This window comes from Lissotriton helveticus, chromosome 1_1, assembly GCF_964261635.1.
Source record: "Lissotriton helveticus chromosome 1_1, aLisHel1.1, whole genome shotgun sequence".
Classification (NCBI taxonomy): Eukaryota; Metazoa; Chordata; class Amphibia; order Caudata; family Salamandridae; genus Lissotriton; species Lissotriton helveticus.
This window is the reverse complement of record NC_136057.1, coordinates 763,213,105-763,240,926: the sequence shown is the minus strand read 5'-3', so window position 1 is coordinate 763,240,926 and position 27,822 is coordinate 763,213,105. Positions and strand designations below refer to the sequence as shown.

Genomic DNA, 27,822 nt, shown 5'->3' with positions numbered 1-27,822 from the left:
TGACCAATGATAAGCCACCATTTACAAAGGGCAGGGACAGGAGCCAATTAAAAAGATGGGCGGAAAGTGGGCGTAGCTTTAAGCCCATATCATGAATACAGCATGTTTCTAAGAGACAGTGCAAGCGCTGCCTAGGCAAGACCTAAAAAGTAGTATTCCATGTCTACAGTTAACCCCTTTCATGCTCATGACGAGCTCAGCTCGTCATGCAGTACACTGCTCGTGTGCTGATGACGAGCAGACCTTGTCATGAACAATGGGAAATCTGGAGTAACAGCACCCAGGGGGAATTGCCTTAGCACCAATGTGGTTAAACATCAATTCATATCACGTCTTAGCTAAGCCCTATTATTCCTCCATCTCCAAATCTTCAACCACTACCATTGTCTTCTTATTACTCTTTCTTTTCCACTCCTCCTGTACCTCTAAGGGATCAGGCCCTACACATTGATCTCTGCACCCAGGCCAAGCAGGCACCCCTCTTTGTCACTTTGTACCATTTGCATTTCGTGTCAAGTCACAGGATTGCAGCTCACCTACTTGGGTGAGGTGAGCAGCAGCAAGCCAGACACATAATAAAAATGAATTAGGAGACTGATAATTGTAACCATGCGCCTGCAACCCCTATTGATTGTGCGGGAATATACTCATCTATGTGAACATGATGCCCATCGTATACAAAAGGATTCCATATTTATTTATTTATTATTTATTTTATGGGTACTGTACAAATTCACTTGCCTCAATACTCTCTTGTCTAAAAAGAAACACTAGCTACAGGGCTCCACAAAAATTATTCCTAGTTGTACACATGGTAGACTCATTATGTCAACAGAAATGGTTTGATGCACTTCCTGAAGGCCAGTAAGGTAAGCTCAAAGTTAATTTCTTCCGGCAGTAAGTTCCATATTTGGGCCGCACTATAGCGAACCTTCAGCCCCCTTCCCTCTTGGCAATCTCTTTTCTACTTGGCGAGCCCTGTACGGCTTATAACACAGTTGACCTCCGAAATCTGATCGAGCCGTTTTTTGCCATAGTGAGATCCTTAATCACGAACATGAGGTTGGTTTCGCTCTTTTTTGAGGTATCGACCTGAACAGGTGAAACTGCACCCCTTGCTGTTGAAGTCAGTTAGCTGTATTGGGGCATCCAAAAGAGTTAATATCTGTCTCCCATACTTTTTAATGTCTACCCGTGTCACCTTTTGATCTTTTTAGGAACATGCACATGTTTGTACAGTAGTAAGCTTAGAGCACCAGATATTTATCAAAAGGGCCACTGACTGGGCACCAAGTTTAGTCCTTGAAGCAATCTTAGTAAAATTCAGAGTTGAATGACATCCAACGTTCTGCTGCTTTAGCTTAATTAGTTCTAGTATGCTGTTGCTGAATCCCTTCTATTCGGTATGAAAATTAGACCCGGCCAGTCTTTGCTCGTGCTCCCTAATATTTTAAATCAAATCGTTCAACTGGCAGATAATGTTAAAACCTCCGCTTCTGTTTTGATGTCAATGGCTTCTTGGTTCTGCAGGTCAGCACTACAGTGACCACGTGTTATCTCGATTTAAAATAGTGAAACAAATACTGCCACGTATCTCAGTAAAAAGTGTAGGAATCTTTTATCAACTTATGGCTTGACAAATGAAATGTTTTGCATGCAGATCTCCCGTTTTACTTGATTGCAAAATTTCAGAGGACAAAAATGTAGCAGCCAGGTTCATTGCTGGTTTAAAGAGGAGGGTTCATGTATCTGCAGTCCATAAATCTATGCAATCGCTGCGTGAGGCAGATCCTATTTGGTTTAAAATAACATGCCTTGCATTTAAATGCTTCAACCAATTAGGTACTTGTTGTGTAGCATTTCGATGTAGACTGTGGGCCAGATGTATGGAACTATTTTGTGTTCGTGAACTGTGCGACTCGCACAATTCAGCTGTTTGCAAATGCAAAATGGCCTTTCCTTATGTATGAAGTTTAGGTAATTACAATTTTTACCTAAATTGCGAATACAAATAGGGAATCGCAATTAGCAAATCCCTAATGCACATGTAAGAAGCCTTTCCTAAATGTGAACTGTGCATTTAGGAAACGCTATTACCATCAACTGCAAGTTGATAGTAAACATGTGCAAACTTGAAAAATGCATTAAACAGCCTTTTTTTAAAGTGTCATGCAGTACACACATGCCCCTAGGGCATCTGTGTGCCTTATATGAGCACCTGTTTTTTTAGGGGCGCTTCAGGGGTGCCTTGGGCCCCCGGGCACCCTTGCCTTTGCATTACCTAATTTGCGATTTACCAATTTGGTAATCACAATTTAGGTAATCCCACGGACCACTGCCTACTCTTAAAAAATGAAACCGAAACATTTTCTTCTCGTTTTTTAAATGCATCCCATTTTTCTTTAAGGAAAACGGGATGCATTTAAAAAAAGAATACAGCTTTGTTTAAAAAGCAGTAACAAATTGCACCTGCCTCATGAATATTAATGAGGCAGGCAATTTGCAACCCCATTAGGAATCACAAACAGTGTCTGAGACACTGTTAAAAATTCAATTAGTCGCAAATTGTGAGTCGCAAAAACGACGCAATTTGCGATTCACAAATTGCATGGGTCGTACATCTGGCCCCAAGTTCCTAGTCCACAGTGTTGAATGCTGCAGACACTTCAAAAAGGGCAAGCAAATACATGTAGCCCTCATTTTAGGCAACTTCCTCATTGTTGAGAAATGCAGCAAGCACCCTCTCTGCCTCTCTGTGGTTTGAATCCTGGCTACAGAGGATCTGTGAGTTGTGATTCTGAAAGGGTTTTTATCTGAGTAGTACCTACCTTCTCTGAGAATTTAGAGATCCATTTAGGTATTCAATGACAACAGTTACGTAAAGTGTCTGGGTAAGGAAGGTTTTCATTTTATCAACTCCCTGTCAGCAAACCGCCCCCGTTCAAACTGCTCACCCACGCCTACAAAGCCCTTCACAACAAGGGTCCAGCCTACCTCAACCACAGGGTGAAATTCCACATACCTACCCACATACTTCGTCCTTCTTCCTGGCCCACAACCCCTGCATCCACAGAAGCTGAAGCTGTGACCATGCCTTCTCACACATAGCGGCCAAGTCCTGGAATGGCCTCCCCCTTCACCTCTGTACTTCCCCCCCACCCTGCAAGAGTTCATGAATGACCTAAAGACCCAGTTCTTCAACTAACTCATCTCAGCAGCAGCATCCCTTCTACCCCTCTGCACTCTGTATACCCTCAGGACTGATAAGCAGCACTCTACAAATCCTATTTGATTGATTGATTTAACTGCATCAAGTCTCTTTCAGTTGGCCAGGGACTTCTCCAGACCATGAGTGGCTTACTATTCTTGTTACATGCAGTGCAGTTATTGGTGCCGTTTGAATTCTGATCAATCCAGGCAAGAGAGCTTAGTCATGAAATGTTTGCTTTAGTGTTTGAGTCTCAATGAGAGACTCCTCTACCTCCTAATAGAAGAAACAGAAATGAGAATTTTCTCCTAAAGGTTATTCTCTGGCCTATACACAAGCTTCTCTCTACTGGCATTGCTCAAATGGCCTCTGGTGTGCATCAAGGAACTCAGCTCCACCCCCTTATATAGTTTCCAGAACATCAGTGATTTGGCCTGGTGATATTACAACATGGTGGAGGTGCCCAACACTGGAGGCAATGGTTGATGTTAGGTGGAGTACTGTGAAATTCCTAGGGCAACTTCAAAACTTATTTAAATAACCATAAATGATAACAATGAATAAGAGAGAAAAGTTGACACTCTAAATTAGAAAAATACAAAAATATTTGTATTATATTTTTTATTATATCAATTCAACATATATAGTTCATAGCAAAGAAGTAAATATTTGATTCTCATCCATATTGCATTTGTCCACCTATCCATACATACATATCATTCAAATGTTTGGATTGTTCACATTAATACATTGTTTGAATCTTCCTAATACACCATAATTAAACCAAAAGAAAAACAATGTTCCAAGTTATATCAACACAATTAAATGTTCTTATGGATTTCCGAAGGATAGAACAAACAGGCTGAAGATGTAGCAACTGTGTCATAAGGTAATATAATGACGGGTGGCTTTCATATCATTCATCAAAGAGGAGGGATGAGGAAACTTGTCCCATTCGATTCCCCAGGGATAGAGTTTAAATTAATCAAAGAGAAGGGGACACTTGTATCTACACGAACCATTGGTTCAAATTGACAACCCTCATAGACGCTGAAGATTTAAACGTTGCGGTATATTTGTTTTTCCGCCCCTCATCAAGCGTCATGGCATAGTCATTGGGTAGTCAAAAGGTTTTGTATGCCGGCCTCACCCGAGGCACCTCTGGAACAGTGTAGAAGTGTCCAGAGACCAACAATTGTACCTCCAAATGGAAGGGAACACAAGGTCAAACTATGAGGGAGATATTAAAAGACAGTTCGCACACCTCAGGCAATTTATTCGGGAAGGTGAGAACTGTTGACTTAAAAGAATAGGGTATATTCGGTAATCAAGTGACTAGATTACCATATACAATTGGTAGTTAAAAGTCGACATGTTTCAGCTCCTTATGGCCCAGCCGGGTCTGTGGAGCTTTCGTCAGGACAACAAAACAAAGCAAAATGTACTTACACAACTTGTGCAGTATTCATATGTTTAAGTACTCACAGATTCATTTCCCTGTGAACACGGAGGAAAACTCCTCTTCAGAGTGCTAAGAGCCACTGCGGATTATGGTCTTAACCACAAGTCGGTCCGTTCGTTGCTTGTACTGACTCTGCCTCTGTTCCAGAGGTGCCTCGGGTGAGGCCGGCATACAAAACCTTTTGACTACCCAATGACTATGCCATGACGCTTGATGAGGGGCGGAAAAACAAATATACCGCAACGTTTAAATCTTCAGCGTCTATGAGGGTTGTCAATTTGAACCAATGGTTCGTGTAGATACAAGTGTCCCCTTCTCTTTGATTAATTTAAAGGCTTTCATATCATGTCTACGGGCGTTTCGACATAGACCTTCCTTCTTCAGGAATGCCACCTCCAACTAACTTCTCAAAAGATGTATGGGTCACAATTAGCTGTAAATATTCATAAAACTAGGATGATAAAAGGGCTTGCCAATTTTGTCTCTTGTTTAAAAATTTGTATCCATATTAAAGCTTGTAGCCTTGGGGTTAGTTCCTGATAACTTAACTGATGTTTTGACATCGATTACGGTATCAAGAACTAACCCCGTAACTCTTGCGGCAGATTCCTGGACGAGCGGCCGGGGCGAAAAAATTCCTCAAGAAGGTGAACTACCAATCAAAACAACTCATCTTGTGATTAAGATTACCTAACATGTCATTTGGAGCTGCAGCTCACCATGAGCGGAGCTACAAGCTTTAATAGGGATACAAATTTGATCTTTCCTCCCCCAGCCTAGTTATGGCAACAAGAAAAGTCTCCTTATTTTGGTGCAGTGATTAGGGCGGCAGCAGAGGTTTTGGACTTTACCCTGCCCAAAACAGAGGCAAAAACGAATGTCCTGACTGACGTGCTCAACCCAGGCCAAACGAGCCAGTAACCTCTGCTCCTCTTCAAGGAGGCCCTTACTGATGTGCTGGTGGGCACATGTGCAAAACTATGGTTTTGCCCCTACGGAGTTCTGTTGTTCTTCAGCGTGGTGCTGAAGAAGCACAACATTTCCAGCTGCTTTACGCAGGCAGTTTGTCGTAACTAGACCCGAGCAAACAGAGTGCTTTGCTGCATCCTAGGTAAGGTGTTGTAGGGTTGGCCATTTTTAATGACTACCTGCTTAGGAGCCTTTTTGTATTGACGGACCTGTGGGCAAGGCTAGCAGAAGAAAACCTATGTTTGCCCAATGTCTCAGTTCGATGGCTTTTGATCTTCTTACCGAGGCTGTTGGTATTATCTTGGCAGTCAGGCATCTTTCCACCAAAACTATGTATGCAGGATGTTGGGAGAATGCTGTTGTCTGGTGTTCCCCCCGTGACATCCAACCCTTGAATTCAAAATTGTCTGACATCTTGTTAATTTTTCTGTTGTTTAAGAGTTATCCTTCGGCAATTTGCCAGACCAACTATCACTCTAAAAATCACCTGTTGTGATGCTTTTCTTGAAAGGGCACAAGTTCCACCTAACTCCTTTTGTGATGCTGCACTGGAACTTTATTTTGGTTCTCACTTTCTCATGTGCACTCCATTTGAACCACTATGCCTGTAGACCATCAAGACTGTCTTCCTCATCGCCAGTACCTCTGCAAGGCAAGTGAGAGAACTCCAGACCCTCTCTGTCCAAAAGCAATAGTCAATGTTCTTTCCGGACAAAAGCGGCATTCTTGCCAGAGGTAGTTAAGCCCTTTCACATCAAGCAACCCATCATCACCTTGCTGGACCTCTATGCCCCTCTTCAGCCCTCTAGGGAGAAGGTACTGCTTTACTGTCTTGACCCTAAGTGGGCCCTCAGTTTTGACATGGATCTGACCAAAGCCCATCATTTGGATGATCACTGTTTGTGAACGTCCCTGCTATGAAAAAGGGCAAGCGATGCCAAAGAAAATCACTTATCGATAGATTGTTATATGCATTCTGATCCTATACAGTCTGGCCGAGAAACAGCCCCCAGAAGGCTGTTTTTTTCATTCAACCAGAGCAAAAGCTGCTCCCACTGTGCTGGCACACGGTATTCCAATCTTGGTCATCTGCCATGCTGCTACTTGGGTATCCGTGCCCAGATTCAGAAAACACTGTTGCCTTAACAACCAGACCCAGCAAGATAGATATTTCACTCGGTCAATCCTGCGGGATTTCCTGGTCTGAGCCATTCTACAGACCTACCACTTGGAGAGTACTGCTTTGGTATCTATTCACAAGGTGAGGAATTTGCTGTTAGACGTCTCTACCAGAAGAACAAGTTATTTACCTTCGGTAACCCCATTTGTGGTAGATACTATATCTATCTGCAAATTTTCCACCAACCCACCCACCCACTTCCCAGTTCTGTGAAATTGATTCATACAGTCCATTAACAAGATCCCAATCTAAAGATCTGAACACTGGCATATTCTGATTTCTATGGGCTTTGCATCTAACGGCGCAGACATCAGCGCGTGAAGGTGGCTTCAGATATAGTGGCTCTGACGTCATATCCTGTGGTGGGATGGATCCGGCAAACTTGTTCTTCCATGATTTAAACTCTGGCTTGTGTCTTTGCCAGTGCTTGTTATTATTTTATGTACTGATTTATTACCAGAATTATGAAGGTGTGCTCATACAATTTGATATGGTTTCTAACTGGTAGTAACTATACAGTAAGCCCAGCCAACTAGCAGCATGGAAAGATATTTGATTTTTTTATTTGGTATTGCATTGGCTTTCTGAAGAGCTTCTCAACAATTGTTTTTGTTCGTTTTTTAGGATGGAGGCTTGCTTATTAACAATCCCTGTGCTCTTGCATTACACGAGTGCAAGTGTCTTTGGCCAAACATGCCTCTACAGTGTGTAGTTTCACTGGGTACTGGACGATATGAAAGTGCCGGAAAGAATACAGTAACACACACAAGTTTGAGAGCCAAATTGACAAATGTTATCAGCAGTGCCACAGATACCGAAGGTTAGTGGAAATTCTAATGCTATTTTGATTGGTTATTTAATGTATGTCAACTTTAACACGTATATCAGTGTATATGTTTATAAACATTTGTATTACTTTTATTACGTAGCATATAAGAGCAATGAGGTTGTTAATAGCTCGGTACACTATTGCAGGTTTTAAATCTATGTTTGTTTTGATACAATTCGACCTTGTTTTTTCTCCAAAGCATTTCCCAAACCAACCACATTCTCTAAAATAAACATAAAGAACTTGAAGTCTCCTCAGTGTTGTCAGTGCTCCTTCCCTAGGTGTGGGTGTGTAATCTCTCTCCGTTGGTCAGTTGTTGCAAGGGCGGTTGGTCATGCCCCTCCACCCCCCACTAAGCTCTAGCATTGCCCTTTGTCTAGTATGTATAATCACTCTTAGTCTTTCTACATGGCAGTTCTGCCTAGTGCTTCATGTTGAGGTTCTAAGGCTAGTATTGCGTCTCTTTTTCTAGCAGCCTCTACCTTCCAAGCCATGTATGCAGGCTGGGCCATTCCTGATCATTGCTTCTTGACATTTTGCATGAGTTAGCCTCAAGTCAACAAATCAGCTTGGTAATTTCTTGTGTTATGGACATGTGCATAACCCCAATATGGAGAAACTACATTCCTGTCAGTTGTAATGTTTGCTAATTCAGCAACTTTCTCCCACTAATCTAGCAATCGATTAGCACCAGACCATATGATGGAAGTGTTAATCTACCTCCCTGCACCTGGAGCATTATAACTGTTCTTCTTTGTAAATTCTTTGAATTATTTTGCAGTAATGTATACTCTGTGAATATAAAAGTGTATTAATTGTATGTTAGACCTGTCAGCCTTAGGGTGGTCTTCCCCCAAACCTTTTGCCTTCCTCCTCCATTTTTACTGATCTCATTCCTGCTGGCCTTAAGACTCTGTGCACTTTACCCCTGCTAACGAGTGCTAAAGTACTTGTGCTCCCTTCTCTAAGCATTAGGTCATACCCAATTTGTATATTTAATTTACTTATAGGTCCTTAGTATGGTGGCACTACATGTGCCCAGGGCCTGTAAATTATATGCTACTCATGGAACGTCAGCACTGACTGTGCCACCCACTTAAGTAGCCCTTTAACACAAGTCTAAAGCCTGCCATTCCAGTCTGTGTTCAGTTTTTAAACTGCCATTTTGACTTGGTAAAGTAAACCTTTTGCCAAATCTTTCTTTTTACTACATACAAGTCATACCTAAGGTAGGCTCTCGACAATGGCAGGGTTCAGTGTATTTTAAAAGTTGGAAATGTACTTAAGTTTTACGTGTCTTGGTAGTGAAAAACCTTTACATTAATTTTTCACTACTGCAAGGCCTACCTCTCCCATAGGAAAACATTGGAGTTACCTTATTACATTCTATACGTGTAATTTCCGAATGGGACTAGGTCACCAGTTCATGTTTGGTGTCGCTGAAATCACAATTTAAAATCCTAAATTATGGTGAAGTCGAATTTTAAATTGTAATTCTTAAAATGCCACTTCTCAAAAGTTGCATTTTCCTACCTTAGCCATTTAGTGCCTGTACCTGGGTCACATGCCTGGGGGAGTAGCAGACAGTTGAGGTTTGTGTATTCTGCCTAGACAGCCACACACAGTAGGGAACTTAGGTGTGACTGGATGGGTCATCATCCGCAGGATGGGAGGGAGGCACTTACCCTTGAATAGTCTGTGTCCTGCCTCCACACAAAGGGCTGCACACCCCCTGTAATTAGTCTGAGGCCAGGGCAGGGAAGTCAGGATGCCAGGGGATTTCGATAGGAAACCTCTGAAGCTTCTCCCCAACTCTTTAGTACACTTCTTGACCTGTGAATACTCTGCCAAAAAGAAGGACTGTTGTGCTGCTACAAGGACTGCCCCTCTTCTGGACTGCTTCTCTACAGGAATTGCTGTCCCGATGTGCTGACCTGCTGCCCTGTACCCTGAGGATGAAGAACTGGATATGTAATTTCATCTTGAACTCCGGGACACCAGAGTGACTCCAAGGGCTAGGCTGCTGCCCTCCTGATCTGAGCCTCATGGACATAAAAGGCTCCCCAAGCTGCTCAGGTACACAGCTGCAGCGAATTCCTGACCCCCTCCTCTTCGTGCCATGCCAACAGCCTCCCACGATGCTCTCCTTGATCCTCTCAGACCTCTCCAACGCTAATGGGACTCTTGGCACAAAATTTGGGAAACTAAAGCTTCAGCGGTACCAAACTGGGACTGTATCCGACATGCGCACCATTGCAGTCGGCCTGAAAGTTTGATTTTCACTAGATAGCTGCGGTTGCTGCTTTGTGCTTTTAGGTGCTATTTTACACTTCATTCTTTAAAAAGTCATGCTCCAGTTCTACTGATTAGATTTTTGTCATTTTGCTCTGATTTTATTTATTAAATTGCGCTCTTTTTCTAACTTGGTGTTGGATCTTTTTGTCAGGTGTTTTCACTGTTTTACTGTTTGAAGTGTTGCACATTTATTTTACACATTGCCTCTAAGTTAAGCCTGGCCGCTGTGTGCCAAGCTTTCAGAGGGGTGAGCACAGGTTAATTGGGGGGTTTGCTTGTGTCTTACCCTGACAAGGATTCTGGTTGCTGCTTGACCAGGGCTCACACCCCAGCCAACAAACAACCCAATTTCTAACACTGTGGTTTTCTTGGGCATTTCTCAGTGTTCTCTGCCATCCTCTTCATTGATAGCTTTATCCAGGTTTGACACCCAATGATTCTAGTCAACATTTAACTTGACATAGAAGTGCTAGATCATGAGTGTTATCTTGTATCTGCTGTTGGTTCACTATAGCCTTATGTCTATAGCTTTCGTATTGCCGATCTGACTGAACTGTGCAGCAGGAAATGGCTCTCTTGCAGGTCATAGCTCCCCTTCATATCTCTGAATTCTGTGAGGGGCCCCTCTTTCTGCTCTCTTTGTCTACCCATGGCAGAACTCCTCTCCAGTTTCACTTATGGTGGATGGTTTGTATGCCCGGAAGGAAATTTCCAGGGTATTGTGCACTTCTCTTTGTGATCTTTGTAAACATCTTGCCGAGCAGTATCAAGGTACTCCCAGTAGCTTATTATCCCTGCTTATTCGGCTTCCTCAATATGCCCACTACTGCCATGATTGTGGGTGTACTAGGCAGTATTCTTGTGAGATGTCGGACTCTCTCCTCTACCCACCTTATGGCCCTATTGCATCTGAGCCTCCAGATAGTAAAGTCAGTCTGGGCAGCCATTCTACTCTTATCTGCTGCAGCTGGTGTTTGTCCAAAACCACCCTTTGTCTGTATTTGCCCCATATTAATTTCAGTAATACAGCATCCATGTCCTGGAATAGCCCCTTGGTATTCTGAGGGGAAGAGCTATATAGTGCCTGGGTAAGATCATAATTTTTGAGAGGGCTGTTCTCCCTGCAAACAAAAGCAGCAAGCCTCTCCAAAACGCCACACTGCTACCTATTGCCGCTTATGCTATTCTTATGCCCACATTAGTTAGGTGTGTCACAGTCTTTTAAATTTGGTTTCCCAAGTATCTCATCGTGATCGACCAACCACCTCAAGGTATTAGTTACACCAGGGGCCATTTCTCCCTGTCGGAATTGGCGAACCAAGTACGCGCTAAATCTGTTCCAATTTGTTTTCAGGCTTGATATTTCCCAACATTTTCCCAGAGCACATATGGCCCCTTCTTTGTCTCTCTGTATACCTTGTAGGTAAAGCTACTTGCTTTCTGCATATGAGACGTAATCGCTTATGACTTTGATGGTAATGCCCCCATATAATCACTCCTGTTGTTCTGTACCAGTCAGTGGCTCCACTGCTAGTACAAAGAGAAGTGGCAACACCCTTGTTAAGTACCCCTATCGCCCACGTAATCCCCTGAGATTACATGCCCAGTCCGAAACCATGCCATGGGATTTGTCTAGAGCAACTCTGTCCACACTCTAATACCTATCCTTAGTTACATCTCTAAGTACAGATACCTCCAGTGTATGGTGTTGAAAATGTCTCTACATCTATGGAGATTATGAGTGCCTTTGGGTGTGGACAGAGGAGTAATCCATTACTTGTATCAGGCACCTTGTATTGGTTGCTCTATTGCGCCTTTGTTGGAACCTGCTCAGATCCAGGTGTATCCCCTCCTGCACCCGCGAAAGGTGTCTAGTAGCTAAGATCTTAGCTAAGATCTTACTCAACACCTGTGTTGAGAATTGAGGGTGGTCTATAAGATGACATCTCAATTTTGTCTGTGTTCTGTTCCTGGGAGTGCCACCATTATGGTTTCCTAGTGGTTGAGTGTTGCCTGTGCTTATTTCTTGCAATAGTGTATACCTCCACTACAGCGGGTGCATGTTGATCAACGTTTATTGCATATAATTAGGGCTACCGGTTTTGTGGTATTTATTTTTGAGACATTTTTGTCAGTATTTATCCATATATATTTTTTGCTAATTTTATCTGTATGTATCCATATTTATTTGGGGTTTTATGGAGAAATTAAGCTGAAATAGTATATTTCCACATTTATTTAACTGATAAATATGCACTTATGCTTGAATGACTGCCAGGTTTCAATGCTGTGAACATCCGCAAAAGATAAATCAATGCACCTATATGAAAATATGCCAATTTCAGTATCAACCATGGGCGTGTCTACTGCTGTTAAATCCTCTTTACTAAAATTCCTTTCTCTTTTGATCACGCAGCCCTTGTCCTGGCAGTCATGGCATACAGTATTTAGAATTACTGAAAAAGCAATGCAATTTCCGTTTTTATCCACATTTAAAAATAAATACAGACAAGAAAATACACGTTTTCTGTCTGTATGTATCTGTAAAAATCAGTAAAAACGGAAAACAGGGAGCCTTACATAAAAGTCACTGGCTAAGCCATTTGAGCCTATCACCTTTCCCCAAGCCATGCCCTTTATTGTGCACTCACCGCCTTTTCTGCAATGTCTCCCCAGGAAATCTACTTTTTCTGGCAATAGTGATCTTAACACTGCTTTTTCTGGCAAAAATGATCTTAACATAGCTTCTTGTGTATAGTTTTGTAGTAATTGTTCATTTATCACATTCCAGGTTCTCCTAAAGGGCTTTGTAATAGCCAGCAAAGTTTAAAAAAATACCACATTACATCTTAACGCTTGGTTTCATACTATAGGGGGTCATCTCTTTTCAAGATTTGCTGACGAGGGCCAGAGGTCTCTTCACTTATCTTTCTCAACTGACTTTTTGCCTGACCTTTTTCTTAATCGAAACTCCTCAGCCTTTCCACTAGGGGCTCTAGCTTTTCCCTGTCTTCTGCAAACATTTGCTCTATAATTGACGGTGGCCAAGCCTTCTTTTCTCAAGGGTACTCAGCACCTGCTCTTGCTTGTTTTATCCCGGTTTAGTGTCTGCTTAATCTCTACAACGGTCTTAATGCAGTGTCCTTCCATCACTGCCTTAATGCCTTCTCATTTAATCAGTACAGATGAAAGCACAACTTTATTTTCATTAAAATAATTTTGGATTGCCTCCCAAATGGTCTACCTAAAAGCCTGTAGTTCTGTTCATATGATATTGCTATGAAGTTCATAGAAATAACTATAACATTCTCAAAAAATGTGCTTCATATTTAAAATCAAAAGGGTAAAGACATTTTTTACAAGGAAAATAGAATTATGCCACATTTCATCAATGCTAGCTTCACTTCTCTTCACTCTCAGTCCCCTTAAAAGAAAGCAGTATCATAATAATGTTAATATAAGCTAAGGCCCTTTTGGGGCCAGTTATTATGTTCTGAATGATATTTCTTAATCACAAATCTAGACTTCTAGTAGTCTAATGTGAAAGACCGAAAGACAGTTTTTAACCATCATCTTTTGCTTCATCACTGTAAGTCGGACAGAGACTTTACTCAATTTTATCTTATTCACAAACAAATGACATGCTTTCTACCCTGCCGTCCATCGGCCCGAAAACTCAATGGCAGGTCTGGTGTTAGCCAAGAACTTTTTTAACAACTTTATTTAAAGTTTTATTTTCAGAGGGTATTTACTTAACCCTAGTACACAATAACTTGAATACGTATTTTTCATAGTAAATAAATCAAGTTATAAATCTGAACAGTGTTTTTATACATGTGACCCTTTCTTCCTAATGCAATGACACTCATTCTAGGAAGGTCTCTGGGCCTTCATCTGGTTTTATCTATTTCTTGCTGTACTGTGTCTGGTATTTCAAAGCTTTGGAATCAATGCCTACGATCCTAGTCCAGTAGTTCCCAATCTCTAGTTTGCTCTGGAGATGAAGTCAAGCCCGTTGTAAGAATGTAGCATGGTGGTGAGACTTCTATTGTTACAGAGTTGTGTCTTCTTTCATTTCTTTGGTGTGATGTGCATGGTCTTTTCAACTGATGCATTTAATCTTGAACTCTTGCTGTTACTTTTTCGTTTCGATCGCTCAGTGATTCCACATCTTAGACCACCACATAATCATAGTGGGTAGATCTGGTGCTTTCCATTTCTGATTTATAGTTAATCTGGCTGGTAGTTACAGTAGCGATATAAGTCTCATTGCAGAAAAATTAAGAAGTTACAGCCCTCCTTGTCAAATGCACAGTGAGTTTGTCAATATTCAAGCAAAAATCCAATATACCCTGTATTTTTGTCAGTACCTTTTCACAGAAATTCCTTATACTTCCATATTCCCACCACATGTGTAATATGTTCCCTAAACATCCTATCCTCTCCTGCAACTGTCCAATCCCATTGGCTTTAATTTCAGTCATGGTGGAGACAGATGCGATCTTATCATAACCTTGTAGGTGCTCTCTTTAAATTGTGTGCATCTTTCTAGATTTTTGATAGTTTAAATCCTGATTGAACATTGTCTGCAAAAAGTGCAATTTTTACTTACTTATTGTAAGTAAATGTGGGGCTTTATGGTGTGGTTGTGAAACCCCACCGTGTAATACACTTCCAACCCTTCTTAAGAGCAGTCAGGCTTCATTTGTCAGACCTTAACTCGTCCCTGGGTAGCTGTGGCTTCTAGCAGTGGTTTCAACAAAGGACTAAGTATAAAAAATGTAAACCACACCAAAACAATTGAAATCCAAAAGCAATTTTTTTTTAAATAAAACTGTATTTTAAATTTATGAACACCAAAATTAAAAAGATCCCCGGAGGGTTCCAGATATGTAGGTTTTTGAAGGAATAATGACTAAAGACTTTTTACTCAACTGTGAAAAAGCACTGGCAGTTTCAATTAATTTGGCACTTAGAAAATGTTTCAGCAAAATGTTGCAGCAAAGGAAAATGCTGTTACTTAAGATTACTTTGGGTGACCAACTCTGGTAGGGAGCCAGTCAGGGGGGCCAGCAAGGTTCAATGAAACAGTTATCTTCACAAGGAAAACAGTCTCCAGTCCAGTTTCAGCTTTAGTGGCCAGTTGCATTAACTTCTATGGTGTGGTCCTGATGCAAGGGATACAGGAATCTGAAGATGCTCAGGGTTGATGAAGACGCTGTGCAGTTGATGGGGATTTCCTGGGGCTACATCTCAGACAATGGTCCTGGTGGTTCGACTTTGGCCACAGGGGCCGATGTCCCTCCAAGTCCTCTTTGATCCAGCAGAAGTCCAGTTGCCACTAGATTACCGGTCTCGGGTCACAGCCAAACCAGCTCAACCCTTCTTCTGGCGATAGCTATCCCTCTCGGCGACCAAACTGCACTCAGACAGCTCTCTCAGATCCAGCAGACTTGGGTGCAACTTTTGAGCGTCTGGACTCAGGCTTCCTGGCTGCACTGAGGCAACGAGCAATGATCCAGTGATCTGGGTTACCAACTTGTCCAAGCAGGCTTTCTCAGCCTTTGCGGCCCTTTGCTGGGAAAAGAAAGTCAGCCAACTAACTCTTGGAGTCTTTGCTTCTAAGTGGGCTCAAGGAACGACTTCTCCATGAGCAGGGTGCCACAGGAACAGTCTTGACTTTGCTAGCCCAAAGAGCAGCAGGTGCAGTCCAACCTTGGTGCAGCCTCTCTTTGACAGGTACTCGGTCAGCAAGACAGTCCTTCTTCTGTACATTTCTCCAATCCAGGCGACATCTGAGTTTTAGGGGCTGAAGGTGCCTCTTTTCTGACCAGAAAGTGTCCTTGGGGGAGGTCGTGGTCGGGAGCCAGTAGGTTACTTGGTTCTTTCCCGCCTGATGAAAACTTCCTGTGAAGTGTGGCATCTAGGTATCCCAGAGTGCTCTATTCTCCCCACCCACAAACTGTCTGAACCCTTCTCTTGGCAGCTCGACCGTGAGGTGTGGCTATCTTAGGGCTACATGCCCATGGAAAAAAAGGTTTGCCCAGTGTGTTCCCCTCTCGGTCCCTGACGCCAACCTTGTTAGAGTTGCGCCTCTCTTGGGTGTTTACCATTTGCCCATCAAAGGTGGCTCCCAATTTGAAGCTCGCCTTTTTGGTTAACATCCTATGTGGCTTCCTGCTAGGAGGAAGTAACACCTCCGCCAACGGCAGGCCTCCATTGCTACCGGTCCTGGGAGTTGGTTACAGGTCTCCCCAGTGGGACAGAAGGCAGTCTCATGCCAGCATCTGCAGATGGCCACTGGGAAATTTGGCCAACAGAGTGGCAACTTCATAAATGTTGCATGTAGCAAAACGTTACATTAACTTAGACTTGGGCATGAAGTCAGGTTTAATGTAACAAACTGTTTGATACCTTGAAGTACCAACTTTTGTAGTACTATTCACAAGTTGGCACAGCTGAGTTATCAGCATGTAACACTGTACTCGCCAATGGGGCTATTAGCTTTCCTCACAGTAAAGACGACAATTGTGAGTTTTTATTGTTAGAACATGTAAAGCACATGTGTTCCTTTTTAATATGCCACAAGTAGCAGGGGTACCTGATCGGGTATTCCTGTCCCCCTGGGCACCGATTTGTGCTGAATATCCTACTCCGGATTTTTAATTCAAAATTATAAATCCAATGATTAACAAATGATGCCTCTTCTCAATAATTTGTTATGCCATACTCTCGTTTTATTTCACTTTTGTTCCAATGCATTTCGGCAGTGTGTACTGCCTTCATCAGGGAAATAAGTTCTACAAAAATCAAACATCAATAATTTCATTAAATTCATGACTGCTAATGCAAAAACTATACTCAATTTCATATATACATTCAACTCGTACCAAGGTTAAATTTTAATATGCTGCACCCTGCCTTAGGACTCGATAGACCACCTGTAGGAATTAGATATTTATTAATGAGAGGTTTGTGGTTTGCCATAGCTTTTTAAACATTTTTTTTAGAGTTTTATATAGTGCGAACTAGACTCGAGAAATCGGGTCTCAGAGCGCTTTACAGAAGCACCAGTTTTGTTACAGATGGACACATTCATTTTTGTTAGGCATGGGAAGATTAAGTGATTTGCCCAGAATCACAGGATGTTGAGCGTCTTTGCAGAGAATCAAACCCGTTTCCCCAGCTTCAAGGTTGACCGCTCTAGCCATAAGGCAACATCCTCTCCCCAAATAAATGCTTTAAATGGCAAAGTCGAGTTAGCAGTTTTAAACGGATCTATCAGTCTGCAGTGGCAGGCTGCAAGACATGTTTTCCTTTATCGTACTCAGGGTGGCACAGAAAGTTCTACAGGCATTGTCGGACACTTTAATTTACAGGCACTGGGAACTTTTAGTACCAGATACGAGGGATTTACAGGTAAGTCAATTGGGCATAAGTCAAACAACCTATACTTTAGAGTGGTATAACACCGACACTGAGGTCTGGTTAGCAGGCATCAGTACACTCCGAGTCAAAAAACCATCAGCATTAATCCAAAACTTTGGGGATGATCATGCAAAAAGAGGCATGTCCTTACACTTATCTATCTTAAGCCTTTGCCTTTCAGAGTTAAGCATTATTTTTTTGTAAGAGCAGTTCCATAGTTGATCCAAAAATAGAGGCTGAAAGCAAACACCCTAGTCTTGTTTCTTAGGCCAATATTATTGGGTTTGATAAGTGCCTCTCATGTTTATCCTCTTAGTAGGTTGGTAGAAGTTACCCAGAATTAAAGATCTCATTCTTGAACCAAGGTGTGTTTTGATTGGGGTTTTCCTTCATGACATTGTCCCTCTTCACCCTGCCAGAAGCCCTCTCCACGTCCAGCTAGAGGACTATGTGGGTATAACATTTAGTACCTTTTCAATAACATTGACCAGTAATCCGTTATTCTTTGTCTGCCTATCCTTAGTAAATCCACTTTGATACAAAGAGATTAATGTCAGGCATTTTTAATGCGTGTTGTGGGAATTTTCATGTAGATTTTGATATTTCCAGTAGAAAGGCGCTGTTGATCTGTACACATCACATAAGTCTGTGGATTTATTTGATTTTTATAATGATGTAAGCGCTGGTTCTTTCATACTCAGTGTGACTTTACCCTTTATACAAAATTAGTTCAAATGTTTGGTCATCGGTGGTGCTAAGATGTCAAAGAAGGCCTTGTAAAAGCAGTTAGGGAATCCAGGGTTTTGATAGACTGTCTAACCACGCTCTCAGAGATTATTTTTTCCAGTTTCTTTTGGATCTAAGGTGGAATTTCAGGGGAGTAATGTAGTAAATCCTCCCGGCCCCACTCCCCGCCAGCAACCTCCCCGCCCCTCGAAGCATGTAGTTTGTTACATTTTCATCTATTTCATTCTCTTAGGCTTCACATATGTTTGTTCTAAGAACTGAGTCGCAAAAAGCAACCTCATTTATTTTCCACCTGTGTGACGTTTGTTCTAAAGAAAAAAGATCTAGTGTCATTGTCACTGGTGCATGATCTGCTCATACTTCGGCACCTATTTTAGAGTCCATCACTTCCAATTGTGATATTTACTGAGACTAAATTAGCTAATGTTGTGAAGAACTGAGAAAAGTATATGTCCTTGATTTCGCTGGGATCATAAATGGATATAATAGTATATGTTCTTAATTTAGTGTTCTCTGTAGCCTTTTCATGCTCCCTTCTCAATCTTTAAGTGTAGGGTTGAGTTTAAAAGTAATTCCTACTTTATTAAGAATCGCAACTCCTCTAACCTTAGAATGCGATGTCTAATGAAACTGTAGGCGGTAAAATCAAGACTTCATTTTTCGTTTTTTTCACAATGAGATATCCTCTTGCAGAAGAACCAGATCAGCTCTCTTCAGATGGAGCCAGTTTACAAGTGTCTTTCTCTTTATAGGAGAATTTAGGCCTTGGTTATTGAGGGCTGCAAAGTTTATTGTTTGTTTATCGTTCATGTCAGCTTATTCTTGTGTGCCTTATTCTGTAAAAACTAGCTATTTCCATCCTGTAAAAAAGTGGGTTATTATTATAGAGGATGGTTACTTACCACAAGAAATAATAACACTAACTTTACAGGATGAACACTAAAGTCAGTAAATTAACCCGATTTCAAACCCCTGGTACCTATCGCACAGAGCAGATGGTTTAACTTTGGGAAATGTGTAAAGTTTTTATGTGGTAAAAATCTGGGTCATTTCTAAGCTTCTGAATACCTCAAGGACAGCACTTCGGGCCAGGTCTAACTCCAGGAGAGGCCAGCAGCACGGTACAGTCATTCAGGCCTTGTCTCAGGTCACAGACAGCAGGTGCAGTTCTCTTCTGATATTTCGTACGTCTAGAAACTGTTTTAATGAGTGTTTTTTGGGGTGCCACATTTATGATTGGCAGTAGCCAGTGGGTGGGGTTGACTCTCGGACAACCATGGGGGAAAATATTTCCGGAGGCAATCCTACCCACTTTTTCAGCACTTCTTGTTTGCCCTACAACAATCAGTGCCCCTCTCACCTAAAATCAAAGATGAGGTGCAGAACTATTGTGTACACTCAGATCTGTGGCCAGGGAAATGAGTAGTCCCCTTCCCTGCATCCATCCCAAACTAGTTATGGGGTAGCATCCCTCCCACTGAATTTGGTGACTGTCTGGCTAGTGTGGGCCTTGGGGGCAAAATCTTTCCTTCCTTCAGGCCTACCCTTACATTAAACAATGAATGGGCAGACTTCACCTCTGCCCTTCTTAAGTTAATGAAATTCCTGGGCTCATCCCTACTGCCCTCCCTTAGCAGATAGGGATTAAATGCCCCACACCCTTCAAATTCTGTGACCAGGCCAAAGCTACCATTCTGCTCTGGGAACAGGTTTTACACCTCACTGAGGTTCAAGTAGTGGCAGGACAGATGCTAGCAGGCTAATGCAAACTAACTTCCAGGAGCTTCAGGCGGGAAAAAGGTAACTTTCTAATAAAAAAAATTCCTACATATTTATTGAACAATTCTAGCATGAATCCAATGAATTGGACTTTTACTAATTATGAAATGAGTCTTTGGATGTCTGTTTTAGCCATTTCCTCTCCAAAGTTACAGATTAATGCTTACAATATTTTACATTTTCTATGTTTCAGCTACATAGCCCAGCCAGCGAAAATAGCTTTCGGGGCATTGTCATTGGAGGAACATCACAATTTTCATTTCATGCATGTTCCACTTTTAAATATCAGATACCTTAACTGGATTACAAACAGATGTACCTAGGGATAACTTGTTAATATTTTAAAGCTGAGTTTTCTGCATGTTAAAAATGGTTATTTTGAGAGGTTTTACAGCAAGGTTTGAGGCTGCTGCGGCCAGACTACACATAGAAGCCCTTAAGCCATATTTTATGGTCCACCTCTGTCTAACTTCCAGGTCATGGGTGCATTTTCTACACCATATACTAGGGACCTATAGGCAAGTTAAATATGTAAATCAGGGATAAACCAATTTAAAAATGTTTAAAGGGGGAGCACAGATATTTTAATCTTATTTAACAGGGTTAACAGTGCACAGAATTCTAAGTCCAGCAAACATAAGATCCATAAAAAATGGGGTGACCATACAGAATAGGATGGATTTCTTTACATATCGTGTGGTCTCTACCATCCGGCCAATTCTCCATTTTAAAGTACAACATTGTATAGAATTGTAAAAAAACAATATTACAAACTTTAATTTGCTCTTTCAACTTCTTGTGGAAGTCATAAAATTCCAGTCTCAACATAGCACAATTTTACAATTGTTGCTCTTAGTTTGATTAACTCAAACAGCCCTACTTAATGAACACATTAAGGGCTAGCCCATAAGGTACCTGGGAATTCGTAGCTTCCCTCAAGCAAGCCTGAAAAGTGGCTTATTTGAAATGCACTATACGATTTTGAAATTTCTGATATGTCATTTCCAATAAGTGTTCCTCTAAAACTTATATCAGGGTTCAACGGAAAGCAAAGGACGACAATAACCACCACCATATAAGGTGAATTTGGTAATATAAGACAAGACTTTTCTCCTCTTCATCACAATCTGTCTCTTCCTTCATGTTCCTGTTCTTCATTTTTCATCATGCTCATCTTGGCCTTTAGCATTTTCGTTCTAGACATATTTCTTTTGGTGATCCTGACGCTGTCTCTTGGTCCGGTTGCACATTATGGAGTTTGATTGATTTCTGTCTTGACGAAAATGAGACCTGCTTCTCATTTAGGCAGTATATGATTTAAATAGAAAGCCCCTTCTGTAGGAGATAGGTTAATTTCAGTCGCTATTTCAAATGCTTTTATTTTTGTCAGGGTCAACCATGACATTTCTTGGTATAAATGTAATTTTGCACTCCTGACAGCAATAATATCATCCTCCTGGCTGCTTTCAAGATTTCCTCTTTCATCCTCAAGAAGTGAACATGTGCCAGAACATCACGTTTCCTGTTTTTCTGTGTTTTGTAGGCATTATAAACTAGGTGAATATGACGGAGTTCAATAGTTTGTTTTTACTCTTTTTTTTTTTTTTAAGAGTGAGTGGAAAAAATCCTGAGAAACTCCTCAGGGTCAGAGTCTCAGCCTGCGTCTGGGATACCACAAACCCCAACATTGTTCTTTTGTAATCTGCTTTTGCCGATCTTATCCTTGAGTGCTTTGAAGTTTTTGCTACAACTCTTCAATCTGAAGCTCTAACTAATTTCTTTCATGCATACCTTCAGCTGTTGCTAGTTCTAGTTGGTCAACTGTTTTCCGTTTTCTTGATTCAGTGAAATAAATCAGCTAGAGACTTGGTAAAATCTTGTCTGAGTGAGCCAATTCATTTATTGAATTTGTCAGTCTTAAGGCAAATGTCACCTCCGGTGGGCAGGGCCTCCATGTCACCTCCAATGATTGGGTCTGAGGGCATTTCTTCCAATGCTTTGCTTGGAGTGTTAGAGTTTGTTACTTTCATTGATGGTTTATTTACATCCAACATGTCCTTGATTTTGGGGCCCATCGGTGGGTTCCCCTTCATTGTAGCTATTTATTGTGAAGCGCAGCACTTTAGTGATAGGTTTAACTTTTGAATGGTGAAACTTCAATTTGAATCCTTCTGGTATTCTCTATAGTGGCTATCAGATTTTTGAATTTTTATTAAAAAAATTGTTTTCGGTAATCTATCTGCTCTTTATGCAGTTAACACAGCAGTAGTAATCTAGATGTTTCTATGAGTAGCAGTGCATTGCCCTCCTCCTAACCAGGGGTCACCAGGAGAAATCATTACCTTTTAATCAATCTGCTTCCCAAAGTACCTCCATATCTTGTGAGTCCCAAGCAGGGTAGTCGTTCATACACTGATTCTTCTGAAGGGATCATAGCACTTGTCAGATGGTTGTACCTGGTGTCTCAACACTTTTTAGGCTTGCACAGAGTGAATCAATTCTAAATTCTCTTGCCACAGTAACGGTGGAGGCCAGCTCTATCATTTTTTTTATAATAAGGCTGGGGCACATAGCTCACAGATTGTCTCTGAAGGCCAGGGGCAGAAATTCCTAGAGGATTGTGCCGAAGGTTCTTAAATTTCATACTCCCAATCATCCCAGCCTGGCTTACCCAGTTGCTACCTCTGCCTCCCACTTTACTTCACTTCACACTACCTGCTGCAACGTTGTGCAGTGTTTCTACCCTGTGGGGCTTCTCTCTGAAGCCTTCCGTTTTGCTCAGCCATTGTGTGGAACAGGTTGCCCCATTAACAGGAAGATCCCGGAGCGCTTAACTGTCAAATGATTAAAGAATTCTGCATTATCTATGTACGTGATGTTTTTAATTATGTATTGTGCTCTATGTGTGTTTTATCATTCACAAGGCTCCTTTGGTTTCACTAGAAGTGCCCACCTCATTAAACTTTCTCACTAATTTTATCACAAGAAGGTTGTCACATTGAAGAAAAATACTACGTACTCAGTCATTTTGGCACATACAGTGGTTTATAGGTTTTTAAACAATGTATATTGCCAGAGTCTACTGGCAAATGAACTCTGATGTGTTTACAGAACTACAAGCAGTAACACCAAGTAGGTGCTGTATGTAAGTGTATGCTTTTTAGCATGCAGTGTGTGCGTAGCTAAAATAAACTCAAATAGATAATGGATGGAGGCCGAAAACACCCCTCATCTCCCAGGCCAGCTTGAATGCAGTGGCAAAGTGAGCAAGGGACTCATATCTGGGCATACCGTGCCAACTAAGGGTGAATTTATTTAGCTCACTTCGCCACACCAGTTCAGACCAAGCCATATGCAAATTAGTCTTGACGCTGTCCCTCGTGGAAACAGTCCAGCCCGAAATGCCAAGCCTGGTCTTCCCTGTACCGGAAACAAGCATCCTGGGACCGGTTTCAGGGTAACACCCCTCATCAGCCAGGCTAGCTTGAATCCTGTTTCAAAGTAAGCAAGAGACCCACGTCTGGACATACCCTGCCAACTAAGAGCAAACTATGCAAACACAATAAGATGATGGACAGAGCGCTGAAACTTTTCAGACACTCACCCCCAGTCACTATTAGATCTGGTTTAAATCCGTCATCGTTATTTAGCTCTCTTTGTCATCCCCCCCCCCCAGTTCAGACCCAGACATATGCAAATCAGTCTAGGAACAGTACAGCCTGAACTGCCAAGCCAGGTCTTCCCTGAACCAGAAACAAGCATCCTGGGACTGGTTTCGGGGTAACACCCCTCATCAGCCAGGTTAGCTTGAATCCAGGTGCACAGTAAGCAAGGGACCCACGTCTGGGCATACCCTGCCAACTAAGGGTCGAACAATGCAAACACAATAAGATGATGGATGGAACGTTGAAACTTTTCAGACACTTACCCCGGGGAAGACCTGGCTTGGCAGTTCAGAGAGATTAGAACTTCGGTGACCCAAGGGCAATAGAATCTGCCATCTTTAACAGTCTCAATATGAGTCTCTTGTGGAATAATGAAGTTTCCTTTCAGTTTATTGCAGTAATCAGTGTATTTTTTTCCAGTTTTACCGGATGTGAGAGATCTTTAGTGTTTAGTGGTAGAATTCTGATATCAGTTAGTGGTGGTGAGGTGAGGAGTGGTTAGTGGAGAATCGATGTTGGTGTGTATGGTAGAGAGTGCAAAAGAGCCTTATGAGGAGGGGTGGCGTTTGAGGTGGTGAGTCTGTTTTATGTTGTGTGTGCGTCGGTAAGACAGTCCCTGATGATAATTATGAAGTGCTTTGATGAGCGGTGTTTTATTTCAGGGCCATCATCAGTAAAATAAAGGTGTGCATAAGAGGCCGAGGCCATGAAGGGCTACAAATTCATAAGTGATGTGACCTGAAGATGTGGGGTAGAAACGTGCAAGTGAGCGAACTTAGCTTTGACGTGCGTGGGACAAACCACCTCAATGGTTTGTTGTCTGGATTGTCAACCAGGTTGAGGATTGAATACACTGGTCGTGGAAAACGCCTTGCAGCCCTCCTTTTGGGATCGTGATTCTCAAGGCTACCTTGTGGGGATTTAAGGGGGCTGGAATTAGGGGTAGAGGGGACAGAGGACCAAAGAGAAGAGGGAGGAGTAAGAGTGAGAAGAATTTAAACAGAATAAAAACCAAAACCCTAACCCATCTACGACCCATCCCTTGAAATGTGGCTTGCATTCTATCTAGAAAAGAGGTGAGGAAGGCCACGAGAGGACCAGACCTAAACCGTGGCAAGAGGGTTCCATCCTAATGGTGGAACATCCTATTATTGGAACAAACATCTCATTATGGACACATCGTGAACTCATTACAGACTCAACTTAGTCATGTTATAGTCTAATGAGATACAACTGGGAGCAAACAGTAGAGAATACAACATTTGTACATAAGCAACCTGGAAGAGGATCCATGGTGTAAACGAGCAATTGGTATGACGTTAATACAGCAAATGGGAAAAAACTAGCAAAGGATAGCAGTACTTCAACAGTGCAACAATACTTGCTAGCGTAATAAGAGTGGAGCTATGCTGAAAGGTGTGCCCAGGAACACATCAATACAACAGTTCATGAACATGCACAGAAGCATGGTGGAGCATAGCACACCAAGGTTATCATAGACAATAGAACTAAGGGTTATTACTCAACAAAGCTCTTGGCACTAAGGGTTATGACTTAACAGAGACAATCAGTGTGAGTAACACTGGCACGTTGGTGCATTTTAACACGGGTTATAACAACATATTGGGAGTCAAGATTGTTTCTGCTAATCTGGGCAACCAACATAGGACAACAACATAGCAGTGCAACACTGTAGTATAGCATACTGACAAATGAATCATGCAGGGAGGCATATGCAGAAGCATACCACCACAAGCACATGCATAAGAACAACAAGAGTGAGAGAGCATAGTAACAGAGGCTATCGTTGGCAATAGAACTAAACAGTGTCAGGCAATATAAGCAAGACTGGAATGTTGTAACCAGGACACGTGTTAAGGGTTTAGGTTTGACCTGCTATTGCAATCAACTCAGATGGTCAAAAGGCGATATGCTCAAACAGACATATCTGTTTTGATGGCTGTGTCCAAAAGGCTTGAAGATCAGTAGAATTGCAGAAGATCATTGTTTTGCCCTTAAAGATGATACGAACCTAGCTGGTCCTATGAAAAAGAAAACAATATTGCGCTTCCTCAGTTATTGTTGGTGTGCCAAGTAGCTCTTCCTTCTGGCTACAGTTTCTTTTGAGTAGACCTGGGCAATCGTGTTGCGGGACCTTTTCCACTGATTCGTTGATTTTTCCTCATGTGAGTGAGAATTGTTCAGTGTGACTATAACGTAATGGTTGGAAGATCATTGTTCTTGGGTGACTGGAAGTACCAGATGTGGTGTTTGGCAGTTTGTTTGAGGGGTCCTGTGCACCCATTCCATTTTGAAGTCTTTATCGAACTTGAGGTCAAAGGTGAGTGGAATCCAAGTTTCCAGGAATTCTGCACAGGAGTTGGGTTCATTTTCAATGTTCTCTGGTAAGCCTAAGATTCATAGATTTCCCCTCCAATTACTGTCTTCAAGTTCCGAGAGACATTTTACAGTCAAGGTGTTTGAGGCCTCCATGGAGCTAATTTTAGACTTGGCTTCAGTAATTCTGTGGAGAGACCCCTCTTGTCATCGCGAAGAGCTTGGATATCTTGCTGCATGGCGTTGGTCCTGGATTTACTAACTTGGGGTAAGTCATGGCAAGCACCCAGGTGCTGAATGATGACTTCAATTTTGCCGGTTGTGTCTCCTTCAGGCTTAATTGGAGAGTCAGGGACTTGGGGGGGTTGTTTGTGAGGCACTTTGTTGTCCTTGTGATCTTTATGATCCGCCACCTTGGAAGAGAGGCAGGGTATGAGCCAGAGTATGAGTCACACAGGTAGGTAAGTAGGAGCATTGTGCCAGGAGGGAGAGAAGTTATAGAGATGATGGCAACTGATCGCCCTGTTTGGCTACTCGGAATGGTGAGCGAATGCGAGAGGTGCACATGGAGATGGAGGTTATTGAGAGTTGACCACTACTTGTAGTCTATTGTTGCCTATTTTTGCTGTCAGTTGGTCATTGTCTGTATGCCTGATACTACTCTGCTTGGGCACTGCACAGAAAGCACTTAATGGTCAGTGTTACCACCCACTGGCCACTGTTCTTGGTGTCATTGCCTACTGGCTGCTGGTCTCTTCCTGGTCTCTCAATTTTCTCTGCTGGTCTCCCACTGTTCGATTGTTTTCTGCTTGTGTACTTGCACAGTGAGAACGTAGTGGTCAGTGTTACCACCCTCTGGCCACTGTTGCTGATGTTGTCACCTTCTGGCTTGCTGGTTTCTGTCTGATTTCTGGCATTCTCTGGCAGTTTCCTCTGCTGGTCTCTGACTGTTGCCAATTTGCCAGTTGCTATTGCCTCCTGGGTGCTGGTCTCTGCCTGTTTGTTTGTTTGCCTGTTTTCCTTGCTGGTATAATTGCCTGGAGGTTCGCTTGTTAGCTTGCTTGTCTGATTGTCTGGTATCCTGTTACTCAGTTAGCCTGTTTGTTTGTGACTTGTGGTTCTGTTGGGAAACAGTGTTTACAACGCATGTGATACATCACATGCCATTAGAACGCAAGTCGTTACAATGACGCGTTGTTACATCACATGCCATTACAACGCAAGTTGTTACAACGACTTGCTATGGGGGGGCAGAAGGTGTTGGATTTTCAATCCAACACCTTCCCTACTGTTGCACACACTTGATTTGGAATAGTAAATTATACTATTCCAAACTCCAGCCCCCCCCACAGCAAGTTGTTGTAACAACATGTTTTGTAATGGCATGCGATGTAACAACGCGTTGTTGTAATGACTTACGTTGTAAAGGCATGAGTAGAAAACACAAGCGTTGTAACAAGTGCTATTCGGTTCATTTATCTGTGCTCAGCAGAGCACATAATCAACACAAAACAGGCAGCTTTGGTTATGGTATGGCCGCCATTTTAGGGTCAGGCACCACATGGTGCACTTCAAGTGAGCTACAAGGAGATTTGATGAGGACCTGTTGCCAAAGGTTATGGGGAAATTGTAGATGAGGTAGAGAGAGCTCTTGCTTAGATCAGGGAGTCCACAGGAGCTGTGCAGAGGATACGAACATCAAGGCACCAGAGACTTTAGGAGATTTCTTAGGCCTCTAATGGTTGCAATGTGGCAGGCTCAGGCACGCTGGCCGATACTGTAGCGGGAGTTGAGCTGGGTCTCAGAGGGCAACCTCCAGGCATACCATGCAGTGGCATATAGTCGGGTGCGCAGGAAGAGGCGTCTGCTACTTATCTGATGCCTGAGGTGGTGTTCAGCTGGCAAGGTGCGGCAGCGGGGTGT

General features: G+C 42.3%; 1 protein-coding gene across 3 annotated transcripts in view; it reads left to right on the top strand.

Annotated features, from left to right (window-relative positions):
* Positions 1 to 27,822, top strand: part of PNPLA8 (patatin like domain 8, phospholipase A2) — a 383,576-nt gene that overhangs the window by 310,469 nt on the left and 45,285 nt on the right. For all 3 annotated transcript variants that reach the window (XM_078674318.1, XM_078674319.1, XM_078674317.1), the window contains one exon: positions 7,444 to 7,639. In XM_078674318.1, the coding sequence (XP_078530444.1) occupies positions 7,444 to 7,639 (196 nt within the window). The remainder of the gene's footprint in view (positions 1 to 7,443; positions 7,640 to 27,822) is intronic.